The sequence below is a fragment of the Stomoxys calcitrans genome, chromosome 3 (assembly GCF_963082655.1).
Source record: "Stomoxys calcitrans chromosome 3, idStoCalc2.1, whole genome shotgun sequence".
In the NCBI taxonomy this organism is placed as follows: Eukaryota; Metazoa; Arthropoda; class Insecta; order Diptera; family Muscidae; genus Stomoxys; species Stomoxys calcitrans.
The window spans coordinates 60,111,796-60,125,064 of record NC_081554.1 but is presented as its reverse complement, the minus strand read 5'-3'; the positions used below and the strand labels follow the sequence as shown (position 1 = coordinate 60,125,064).

Here is a 13,269-nt window from a genome sequence, read left to right as displayed (position 1 = left end):
CCTTCGATTTTTTATGATAATTTTAACGCCATTTATCTAAAATGCTTCGATTTTTGGCGTATAACCACAAGTTTAATAGAAAGACTTATTACCACATCTATGGCAAACGTTTTAAAGTGATTTGTCTTTTTTTCAACCTTAGAAATTGGAAGCAATCTTAATTTTGCTCTTCCTGTTGTATCAAAATGGACTAAATGGCTAAGTACGTCTTACTGCAGACTAATGTGAATTTATGCTGGCAACAATTCTCAGTTGGTAATTAAAACTCTTTCACAGTTTATTTGGATTTATTTCGAAGTTATGACACACGATTAGATTAAAATCTTTCCATTTTCTCACAGATCCTTTATGGTTTTGTATTTTGATATGCTGTCTTCGTAATGCTATCAACAAAACATATGATTACTTATGTGAGTTGTTGTTCTCGTACATTTAAATACCTATTTTGGGATGGATATTTCTTAATCCCGTAAATATAACTATACAATGTGCGTGCCTTAGAAATTCTTGTTGTGTCTCTAATGATTTTTGTGATTGATCATGCCAGCAATTTTGTACTTAAGAGGAATTTTTTAAATATAAATAACATTTTTTACTCTTCGAGTGTGCCATCCGCACTCGAACGAGCTGCTCAACATACTGACTGCTCTTGGCTCATTTAAAAAAAGGAACAATTGTTATGTATGAAAATGTGCCTATGCAAGTGACGAGCACACACTTAAAATTATGTGCAAGCCCATAGGCTTGCTATGAATTATTTTGCTGTTTGCGTACACGATAATGTGCAATAGTGTATGAGTATTTTTGCCTTTGGTTTATACGCTCAAAAGTTCACCCTTTCTCTCTAGTAGGAGACACAAGAGAATAATTATTGGTCCGGCAAGCGAATAATCATTTGCGACTATCGAAACACTTTTGCCATTAAAGAGTTTTTGGTTTTACAACAAGAGAAAGGAACTTTTATCGTTAGCAAAGCTGCTAAAGGGTTTATATAAAACAAAGCTAATTATGGGCAGTAATACCACGTTAATGGCTAACGTTTGATGTGTTGAAGCAAAACTATTGAAGAAAAATTTGTACTAAAAATATTTTGTTTGTCGTAAAAGTGTCCCAAACGTTTTATTATTTTGCGTGTTTAAAAGATTTTTTTTAAATTTTTTCTTTAAAGGATTTTAATTGGTTAAGAGCAATATTTCAATAAATGTTTATTTTATTCTCTAAACACGATTTTAAGAAATTTTTTGATATGATTCCTTATAGAAAACTAGCTTTACCGAGCCCCATCCGCTGTGCCTTTTTTCACTCTTTACATACATATTTTCCCATGTTCAATCCATTAGGGACCAGGGGGATACTTCTCTCATATCAAAGAGTGCTGTCCTATTGAAGTTTTAGCTCAGTGATATGGAAATGATTTTTTATGGCGAGTCTAAACGGCGTGTTGCTTTGAGACACCACTTGTAATGGGATAAACACCACTGAAATTTTTTTTTTGACGGAATTTTAACCCATGTGCCCTCTGTCATAGACGGACATGCTAATCTCTGCGCCACGAGGGCGTCCAGTACCTATAATCCCTTTTATCCGAGCCCTATATTGTGTGCATGTGGATGGGATAGTGTTTGTGGATGTCATACACTTCACCCCGCATGTGGAGATCAAAATCGTGCCCTACTCTCAAAAAGCTGTTATTTGAGCCTCATATTGCCAAGTTCGGTAAATATATCCTGTAAGAAGGGAGTTTTGTGATGGGCGAGGATATCGCAATCATTTTCTACTCTACTCAAATAATTTTCATTTGGGCCCCATATTGTCATGATTGATCTATATACGCCTTTGGCGGATTTTTGGTCGTGGAGCGGTCCCTCTAGGCGCCCGACAATTAGATATAAAATTCGTTTTCTATTCTTAAATACCTTTCATTTGAGTCCCATATTGTGATGATTGGTTTATATATCCTTTTTGAGGTGGGGCGATCCGCACAGGTTGCGGATAAGGAAATGATCCATACGGAGTAGCTGCAATGGTAGTCGCGGTCAATCAGCGGTATCGAGCGGATAGTCTTAGTGAGAGTCCGTGCGGCACCGCCTCTCGCGCAAATACTGAGTGTCTATGATACTCGATATGACAATTCGAGTTATTGGCGTCTTTAAATAACCAATGGCCACCATGTTTCCGCGGCGACTGGTCCCTTGGAGCTGAACTAGCTTGCTTATCTACGGGAGCTTGACGATAGCCGCCACCGTCACATGCAGATGCGACTACAACAACAACATCATCATCTGTGAAAATTTCAAGAAAATAGGTTCAACTGTTTTTGAGTTGATACGATTGATTGATTTTTCTTCTGCCCTCCACCATAGGATCGGGGTATACTGATTTCGTCATTCCGTTTGTAACGCATCGAAATATGGTTTTGAGACCCTAAAAGTCTCATTATTGATCCTCTTGATATTCTGAGTGGATTTTGTCGAAAGCACGCTAACTTTCGAAAGAATAAAGCTAGGCGCTTGAAATTTTGCCAAATACTTAAAATTAGTGTGGGTTGATTGTGATTGTAAATGGGCCATATCGCTCAATGTTTTGATATAGCTGCCATATAAACCAATCTCGGATCTTGACTTCTTGAGCCTCTAGCGGGCGAAATTCTTATTCGATTTGGTTGAAATTTCGTATGAGGTATTCTGTATTGACCTTCAATAACTGTGCCAAGAATGGTCTAAATCGGTTCATCCTGACTTCTTGAGCATCTAGAGGGCTTAATTCTTATTTGATTTGACTTTCAATAATTGAGCCGATAATGGTCCAAATCGGTTCATAACCTGATATAGCTGCCATCCCTATCTTCAGATTTGAGTTCCGCTAGAAGGCGCAATTTTTATCCGACTTGGCTGGAATTTTAGATGAAATATTTTGTTTTGACTTGCAATAACCAAGACCAAGAATAGTCTAAATCTTCTCATCTTGATTTGTTGAGTTTCTAGAGGGCGCATTTCTTATTCAATGTGGCTTAAATTTTGATTTCCATCATCTGTGCTGAGAATAGTCCATATCGGTTAATAACCTTATATAGCTGCCATATAAACCGATCTTCAGATTTGAGCTCTTGAGCCTGTAGAATGCGCAATTATCACCCTATTTGGCTGATATCTTGCAAAAATTTACTTAGCATAGAATTTTTAAGAATTTTTTTTTTGAGAACATTTCGTAGAAGTTTTTCTTCGCCGAAAATCTTACGAATTTTGGTCACAAATTAGGACCCATAACTATCTAATCCTTCATTAGTTTCTATTGTCTTTCGACATTTTTATTTGCTTTTTTTTTGAACATTGAATGGCATTTATCGTCATTACATGATATATTGCTAACGATCATTTGGTGTAACCATCAAATGTGCAGTTTAAGCAAACTACGTACGTAAATTCTATGACGTTTTTTTATAATTGTTTCAAAATGTTATAGCGTCATATAAAGTTTTCAGCTGTAGTTGAGTGATCAGCAGTATGCTTGCTGACTGAACGACACACCCCATATAATTTTCAAGATTTTCAAATGTTCGCAGGCATTTGAAACATTTGTAAACCCAATGACCAACCTACCTACCAACCAACTAGTCAACCAACCGTCACTTGGCGTTTTATGACACCACACTCACTACACAGTTCAATCTTGGCAAATTATTATCGGTAAAGTTCAAACAGGTTTTCTATGCATTGCAATTATTTTTTTTTTTGTTAGCTTGACGTCAAACCCATAATCACCACTTGTTTATTTTATTATTATTTTTTTTATTTTGCAGTAGTACTTAAAACTGAGATCAGCATAAAGTTGTTGTTTTTTGTCTTTTTTGTTTTCTTTATATGAATCAATTTTTTCCAATTCCATTGAGGCACATTATACTGGTGAACTTAGTAACTTAGTTTGCTGACTAGCAACTGATCACGAGTTGGATCACTCTTTGTTAGGTGTGAATGATCAAATTCAACAGGTTTATGATCGCAAATATACCAAGTCATGGTGTTATTAGTGTGGGATTGTTAAAGATTTTTGGTTGTTTTTTTGCTTTGTTCAGAAAAATAGTACGAATTTTTTCGCTTTAATGATGTCACAATTTTTAATATGATATAATGTTTATGTTATGAGGTCTTATTTACTCAATATTGAAAATCTCTTTCAGGGACATACAAGATTTTCTACTTAAATGGGATTTGAGAGTTGACTTTACTCTTTACTCAAAAAAAACAAAAACAATCTCGAAGTTTTGCCATCCCCAGTGCAAATGCGTACCCTGTGTTTTGTTTTGCCCTGTTGCCAAATTTCAACACTGGTTTGTGACTCTGCTACAACAGTGCCTAGTAAGTTCACCTACCATTGTTTAGGCAGTCAACATGAATTTTAAACATTTTTCATAGTACGGAACCATTGCTAAGGGGGACATCAATAGCTTATGGTAATGGCCAGTACTAAACATGGCAGATAACAATTTTTGTTTAAAATCTGACTGGAATAAATGATTAATATTACAACCATGTACTAGTACTTACATTGTAAGTCGACAAACAGCAAAACAAATTATACGGTCAATGCATTTTAAAATTGAATTTGTTTAATTTTCTAATCATAACCTTATGGTCATTTTACAAAATTGCCAGCTAAGAATAGGGTATATGAATATTCAAATTATTCATATTTCTTGTACTCGTAATTAAAGGGATGGGTGATGGGTATAACCAATTATACTTTAAATGACTTTGGTATATTGTAAAAGGGCGTAAAGCCATATTCAGTCAAAACAACATTAGTTTTTTGTCTGTTATTATATAAGTTAATTAAAATTAAACCCAAAACATACTCTTAAGCTTCAAAGTTTTTTTTATCCATTCGTCACTATGGGTGGTATAGTTTATAACGAGTTTGTTGGTTGGTCAGATACATTGACTGCATACAAAAGCTTAAGGTGGGTTATTTTGCTGTTTTTCATTATTAAATAATATGTTTTGCTTTTTTATACTGTCCACCATAGGATGGGGGTATACTAATTTCGTCATTGTGTTTGCAACTCCTCGAAATATTCGCCTAAGACCGCATATAGTATATATATTCTTGATCGTCATGACATTTTAAGTCAATCTAGCCATGTCCGTTCGTCTATCTGAAGGAGTAAAGCTAGCCGCTTGAAATTTTGCACAAATATTTCTTATTAGTGTAGGTCGGTTGGGATTGTAAATGGGCCATGTGGGTCCATGTTTTGATATAGCTGCCATATAAACCGATCTTGGACCTTGACTTCATGAGCCACCACTTACCCGATTTGGCTGAAATTTTGCATCACGTGTTTTGTCACGACTTCCAACAACTGTGCTAAGTATGGTGGAAATCTGTCCATAACCTGTTATAGCTGCCATATAAACCGATCTTGGATTTTGACTTCTTGAGCCACTAGAAGGCGACATTCTTATCCGATTTGGCTGAAATTTTGCATGTTTTGTTATGACTTCCAACAACTGTGCTAAGTATGGTGGAAATCGGTCCATAACCTGATATAGCTGCCATATAAAACGATCTTGGGCTTGATTTCTTGAGCCTCTACAGGGAGCAATTCCTATCCGATTTGGCTGAAATTTTGCATGAGGTGTTTTGTTATGACTTTCAACAGCTAATCTGGGATCTTGACTTCTTGAGCCTCTAAGGGGCGCAATTATTATCCGATTTGGTTGAAAATTTGTACAACGGCTTCTCACACCCCATACAATTTTCAAGATTTTCAAATGTTCGCAGGAATTTGAAACATTTATAAACCCAATGACTAACATAACTACAAACCAACTAGTCAACCAACCAACCAACCGACAACAACAGAGTCACAAGCTGTGAAAAAATTTGTCAACGCCGACTATATGAAAAATCCGCAATTAATTTTTTGGGCAACCCAATAGTTCCAATACGATAGCAATTCTTTTCTTTTATCCTTTGTTTGCCTAAAAGTAGATACCGGGAAAAGAGCTCGACAGATGCGATCCATGATGAAGGGTATATGAGATTCGGCCCGGCCGAACTTAGCACGCTCTTACTTGTTTTTATTTATTTCATTATTATGACACTAGTTTAGTTGGCTTATTTTAACTGCGGCAAGATAAGTGTGCCAAGAAAACAATTTCTTTGTGCACAAACTTATTTTGTGCGTTTGAAATGAAAAGATTATTTCGTTACGCAAATCTCCTTATCTAATCTGTTTAGTTTGACAAAATTAAAAGATGTTTCCGTAAACATGCTCATAAAGCCTGGCGAACAAAATGACAGAAGGGTAAAGTATTTTTGAAATATGGTAGGTCAAAATTCAAAGACGTCAATATAAGAAAATTTAATTTTTTTTAACAATTGAAAATAACACTGCATTTGAATATTCTTTCTATAAGACAATATTGGACAAAGTCTTTTGAATCAAAACTTAAAATATAAACCAACACCGAAAAAAAAACAAGTAAAAAGGTGTTAAGTTCATTCGAACTTTCGACATCCACCACAATGGATAAATTAACCATCCTCTTTTATAACAACTCTAATACTACATCCATAGTAATATGCAAATGAGGACTGGTCTGGATCATATTTGATTCAGGTCCCGATAACTCTTATACATGTCACAGTTTCAGCGAAATCGGGCAACACATCCGTTCTTTATGGGATTAAGACCCTAAATTGGAAAATCGGTCCATATGGGGAAGCTATATCTAAATAGAGTGTAATCTGGACCATATTTGAGTCGGATGTCGGAGGGCTTAATACAAGTCATTGTGTCAAGTTCCAGCAAAGTCGGGTAACAAATGCAGCTTTTATGGGATTTAAACACTTAATTGGTAGATCGGTCTATATGGCAGCTATATCTGAATAAAGACCGATCTGATCTATATTTGAGTCGGATTTTGGTAGGCTTTTTTCAACTCACTATTTCAAATTTTTAGCGAAATCGGAAAATAATTACGATTTTTATGGACTTTAAGGAAGGCTTAAAACAACTCACAGTTTCAAGTTTCAGCGAAATCGAGTTATAAATGCAGCTTTTATGGGTTCAAGACTCAAATCGTCAGATAGCTCTATATGGCAGCTATATCTGAGCATAGACCGATATGAACCATATTTGAGTCAAATGCCGGAAAGCTTTAAGTAAATCACTGTTTCAAATTTCAATGAAATCGGTTAATAATTGTGGCTTTTATGAATTTAAGACTCTGAATGGGCAGATCGGTCTATATGGCAGCTATATCAAAATGGAAGACTTAAAAAAACTCTCGTTTTAAGTTTCAGCGAAATCTGGTTATAGATGCAGCTTTTATGGGTTGAAGACCCTTAATCGGCATATTTTTATTTAATTTTTGCTCTATATGACAGCTATATCTGAATATAGACCGATCTGTTCCATATTTAAGTCGGATATCGGAAGGCTTTAATTAACTCACTGTTTCAAATTTCATCGAAATCGGATAATAATTGCGTCTTTTATGGGCTTAAAACCGCAAACAGTAGATCGGTTTATATGACAGCTATATCTAAACGTGGTCCGATCTGAATCATATTTCATTCGGATGTCGGGAGGCTTAAAAAGCCCACTGTTTAAAATTTCAGCGAAATTCGACAAAAAATTCGGGTTTTTGGGCTTAAAACTCTAAATCTCCAGATCTACGAATAGTCCGATTTGGCCCATTCAAGAACTTAATCTGCGTATAGAAGAAGTACGAGTCAGTGAAATATCTCAATTTTTAAAGACTGTAGAGTGATTACAACTGACGAACACACGGACATAAATTGTCTTAGAATTTTACGACGATCAGAAATATATATACTTTTTAGTGTCGGAAATGGATATTTGGATGTGTTACAAACAAAATGACTAAATTAATATACCCCCTATCCTATGGTGGTGGGTATAATAAAAATCGATTTTAATCACGAAATTAATTGATCCAATTAATTTTTTAATTGAAACTGCTTCAATCACGAAAATGATAATATCAATCAGTTTGTGACAAAGGTGATTGAGAAAACATTCAATTAAAAGAATTGCATATTCAAAAAAAATTATTGAAAATTTTTGAAATTTCCAATAAATTTTTTAGCTGATCCAATTATAAAAATGATTGAATTTTTTAAACTTTTCAATAAATTTGTTAATTGATCCAATACAAAGGATGATTGAAATTTTCAAAATATGCAATTAATTTTTTAATTGGACCAATTAAAAAATTAATTCAAAATATTCAAATGTTTTATTAACATTTTTGCGAAAAGCTCGCTGCATAAGGCGCACCTTCGATTTCGATGCAACATGGCTCACATATGTGAATACAAACTTATAAAGTGATTTAACTATGTGAATGTGTCTGTTCTCCTTTCAGTTGCAATCACGGTACAACCATAAAAAAATAAAGATAATGAGTTAATTTCTTAAATGGAATATTGAAAGCGATTTACCGATTTCATATGATTTCAATGGCGTACTGTTTAATTAATTTTACTTAAATTATCTAACAATTGCCTTTGAACACCATCACTTTGTTGCCAAATAAGCTTCCGATCAAGCTTTCAGATTGAACCATGTGTAGATTCAATCATGCCACTAAAGTTTAAGGATCACTTCTTGAATAAATTTTTTTCCTAATTAAATTTTACTAATGACTACTTTTTTTTCTCCTCTTTCAGGTAAGATAACATTCCCTATATTGTGGATTTATAAACAACTTTTTAAAGTGGGTAAGCCAAGAATAATATATGAAATAATATATGATAGCGGAATTGTTTATAAACGGGCTTCAACGTTAGGCCTGCCGTGTCTTATTTGTGTTATGTATGTCGTCCTGGCGTATGTCGGCGTAGATCAATTCCACTTTTGCGTAGGTGTCCACTACTCGACGATTAGTAGTCCAACGAAGTCTGCGTTTTGAGAACTCGAAGGGTTTTCCCAGTTTATTTTTTGTTAAAAAATGCCAATATTGTACTTCGCAGATCTCCTATTAGAGTTAACACAATTTATTAAACTTGCACTTAAAACGTATCTACATTAAGTCTTCTTTACAGTACAGTAATCAAAATTGATAGTGCTAGGTAAAGTTTTCTGTATAGAGACGAAACAATCAAATTACCTTTTGTTACTATAAAAGATGTCCCGCACATTTAGGCCTGTTTTTTGTAGGTCTTTTTTAGAAATGAAATGAATTTGAAAATCGAACCATAAATGCGCTTTTGACAGCTCGAACAAAATTTCGTAGGGCCGAGGTGACCAACTTTGAAGACCCACCAATGGGCCCCTGGGATTTCTGGGGCCCAAAAATGCATATAAACTGGATAACACCTCAGCTATAACCATGTAAAATTTCATGAAGATACCGTTCCAAAATTGCAGACTTATTTCTACTTATATTTTTTCCATCCCACTGTGCGTTGGAGCATTTCCTATGTCATTGCCCGGCACATAGGTGGGGACACAATATCAGGCATAAACCAACTAACGGGCGAGGTATGGAAAACAGGGATTATCTAAATATTTTTAAGACCAAATGTTAGCCATATTTTCTCTTAATACAAGAAAGAAAGAAATCCCTAAACACTAAATTTTCATAAAAATTTCTCCAAAGAAGAAATTTCTATGAAACTTTTCCCACAGACAAAATTTTCTCTAAATACCAATTTCTTTAAAGACAAATTTTTAAGAAACTCTCTAGAGACAACTTCTCTAAGAAACATTCATTAAAGACAAAATTTCAATTAAATTTGAAAAAAAAGTAGAAAAATCCACAGTAAAAAAAGTAGAAAATCCACAGAAAATTGTATATGAAGATACATTGTATCTACATATAACATTCCTAGGAACTTTTCTTGATACAGAAAATATTTAAAAAGATGTGCAAATATCCAAGACAAATTCTCTAAAAACCCCATGGTATTACATCAGCTGTTTTTCAAAGGTGAATAATAATTCAACACGTGGTGAATTCATACATATATACATACTAGCGCCATCTGCCTTTTAGGTACCTACATTTTGACCTTAATGTTGGAGTAGTTTATTAAACAGCTTCCATTATTCTAATTTAAAAACGATTGTGATTTTTTGCCAATTAATGTCTCACTTCTCAACCTTGTATTTTGAATTAATGGCGTCTATAATCACACATTTTGCCAGTAAACGACTTTTGAGGTGGAGAAATGTTTATTTAAAATTTTATGCAAATCCATGTGTTCGCATAATATCATCATTTTTTTTAAAAACACACCAAAAAACACATGAAAAACTACTAACAATTCAACTAGGCCCAGCTGAACCACAAACAAAATGAATACAGAATTTACAATTTGTTTACAGAATGGGGCTCGCGAATAAAAAATATTACTGCCACAAAATAAACAATAGGTCATAAATTATTCATTTTTAATGTTGTTTTCTAAATATTTTTTAAGGAAAAAAATCGATTAAGAGTTCTGTTTTGGTAGGGGAAAAAGTTGGAAAATGTTGAAAAAAACAAACACTAGAAAAACAAATATTGAAAAAATCTTAAAGAAGCAGAGAGTAAAATAAAAATTAAAACAAAAAAAAAAAATAATTAAAAAAAAAACAAAAATTAGAAAAAATATTAAAAAACAATAATTAAAAAATAAAAGAAATAAATTTAAAACAGAATAAAAAAATTAAACGAAATAACAGAAAATAAAAGCCAACCAGAAATTAAAAAAAAAAAATCCAATTGTTGGGAAATTTTTTATCTTAAAAAGCGCGTGCCAAATTTTTTTATATTAAACCCAAGAATTTTTCCGTTATTGTTACGAATAAACAAAATTTTCCCATGTTTTTTCCCATGAGGCATATTGTTGTGCTGTATCATGTTTTTTGTAATTTGCTCTCATAAATTATGACAATAATTGCAAATAAATGATTTTTTTGAAAAGAGACTCTTCTTCCGCATATTTCTTCAGCATTTAGAAAAGAATTTCCGTTGTTTTTCCCTCATATTTTGGCCCAACAACGACGCAATGATTATAATTTATGTTTTTCTTAATGATTTTGAACATGTGATGGCATGCGTTTATCATTCTGATGATGGCTCTCGGTGTATTGCCAAAAATTAATCATATTTCTTGAATGCCTTGTTAATGTTGTCAATCATAATGTTCGTGCCTTTTTACGGATTTGTGCTAATCAGCATCATATTGAGCTGGGCATAGATATTTTGTTTAGAAATGAATGAAATAAACAAGTGCGTTACGTTCCATTTATGATTTGTTTTTCATTAATTATGACTGCATCATCATTTTACAGCCCATGACAAAATTAGATCAATGATAAATCACAGGTAAAGGGTGTTGGACAGTATTTTTTGATATGACAGAAAGTGTACCCTTTTTGATTATTTGGCTATGTGAGCAGTCTATCGAAATATTAGGCTAAGAGGTGTAAGTGGCAGTCTGCCATCAGACTCATAAGTTTTCGTTCATTGTGATATCACAGGAACAGTAGAAGGAAGATGCCTTCTAGTTCCTTCCGTTGAACCATCCAGGTCGCTTAAAATAGCCCAACAACTTGCGAATGTTCACATTCGCTAAATCAGACAGGTTCTCAAAGAAATGAGACCCTAAAGTGAAACTCCTTCCGACTGCCAGTGCGTGACACACAGCAAATGTTCTATAGTCTCTTCTTCTTCGATGTCTTCACAGCTTGTGGCAACCTACACTCCGTCAGCATGTTTTCCGATTAGACAGTGAACTGTCATGATGGACACAATGACTGAGACGTCTGTTCTAGCCCGTGACAGAAGCGGTGGACCTTTTCAAGTCTAGATATAGGTTAGGTTAGGTTTATGTGGCAGTCTGTCATAAGACTCACTTAGACGTTTTCGTCCATTGTGATACCACAGGAACAGAAGAAGGAAGGTGTCTTCTAGTTCCTACCGTTGAACCATCCAGATCGCTTGAAAGGCCCAATAACTTGCGAATGTTCACATCCGCTAAATCAGACAGGTTCTCAATGAAATGAGAACTTAAAGTGGAACTCCTTCCGACTGCCAATGCGGGACACGCACAGAAATTGTTCTATAGTTTGTTCTCCGTCGATATCCTCACAAATAATGCAAATTTGCAAATTTTGCCCATGAACATTGCACTAAGGAACAGGTGCAAACTTCTCACATATCAATGAGTGCAATTCGATTCAAGTTTAAGCTCAATGATAAGGGGCCTACTTTTTATAGCCGAGTCCGAACGGCGTGCCACAGTGCGACACCACTTTGGAGAGAAGTTTTACATGGCATAGTACCTCACAAATGTTGCAAGCATTAGGATGGGAAAGCCACCGCTGAAAATGATTGCTGATGGTCTCGCCGGGATTCAAACCTAGGCGTTCAGCGTCATAGGCGGACATGCTTACCTCTGCGCTATGGTGGCCTCCTTGATGTCCTCACAGCTTCAGCAAAATTCGTTACTGGCAACCTTCAGTCTGTCAGCATGTTTTCCGATTAGATAGTGACCTGTCATGACGGACACAATGACTGAGAGGCATACCCACAGATTCCAGTTTCCCTGGAATATGTGAGGTTTTTCCTAGTCTCGCAGGCTCGTCCACTTTACTACTCCCTGGGATATCTCTGTGGCCCGGCACCCAAAACAGGTGAATTTTGAACTGTTCAACCATCTCGATGAGAGATCTGCGACAGTCGAGGGCGGATTTTGTGTTCAGAAATGCGTTCTCCAGCGATTTAATGGCTGGCTGGCTGTCTGAGAAGATATTCATGCCAATCGTCTTGGCCATTCCACCACTTCCTTAGTTGCGAGGATCTCCGCTTTCAGGAACGGTGGTACAATACTTTTTATTAAAAAGCGGCTCAGGTAGGGTGGAATCCACACTGCCTGGAACATCGGCCATTGTATCATGGTCCGAAACCACCACATGACCAAAGAGAAAACTCCCTTAGCTTCACGGCAGTGGTCTCAGCAATTTTTCTAGCCACAATATCCAGAAGCATTTGGTGTAACATTAAATTCAGTGCATCAGATGGTGGCCTCCTCAGTGCCGCCATCCTTTGAATCCGATTTAGTATTGAACAATGGGTGGACTTTCGAAGCGCCGTCAACCAGACCACAACACCATATAACATTATAGGTCTGACAACTGCAGTACTACAATGCATGACGCGCGGTCTAAACCCCCAACTTTTGCCAATGGCTCTCTTGCAGGTTTATAGGGCAAGTGTTACCTTTCTTGCCCTTTTCAAAACTTTTGGATAT

The 13,269-nt window shown here is 35.3% G+C and overlaps 1 protein-coding gene across 5 annotated transcripts in view; it reads left to right on the top strand.

Annotated features, from left to right (window-relative positions):
• The window catches only part of LOC106084761 (protein bunched, class 2/F/G isoform), a 608,039-nt gene that overhangs the window by 479,571 nt on the left and 115,199 nt on the right, over positions 1 to 13,269 (top strand). Inside the window, exon 5 of one of the 5 annotated variants that reach the window (XM_059365888.1) lies at positions 8,698 to 10,270. The exons of the other annotated variants lie outside the window; for them this stretch is intronic. Coding sequence (XP_059221871.1) covers positions 8,698 to 8,706 — 9 coding nt within the window. The 3' untranslated portion in view covers positions 8,707 to 10,270. Of the gene's footprint in view, positions 1 to 8,697; positions 10,271 to 13,269 lie in introns of those variants that run through there. 5 annotated transcript variants of the gene reach the window in all.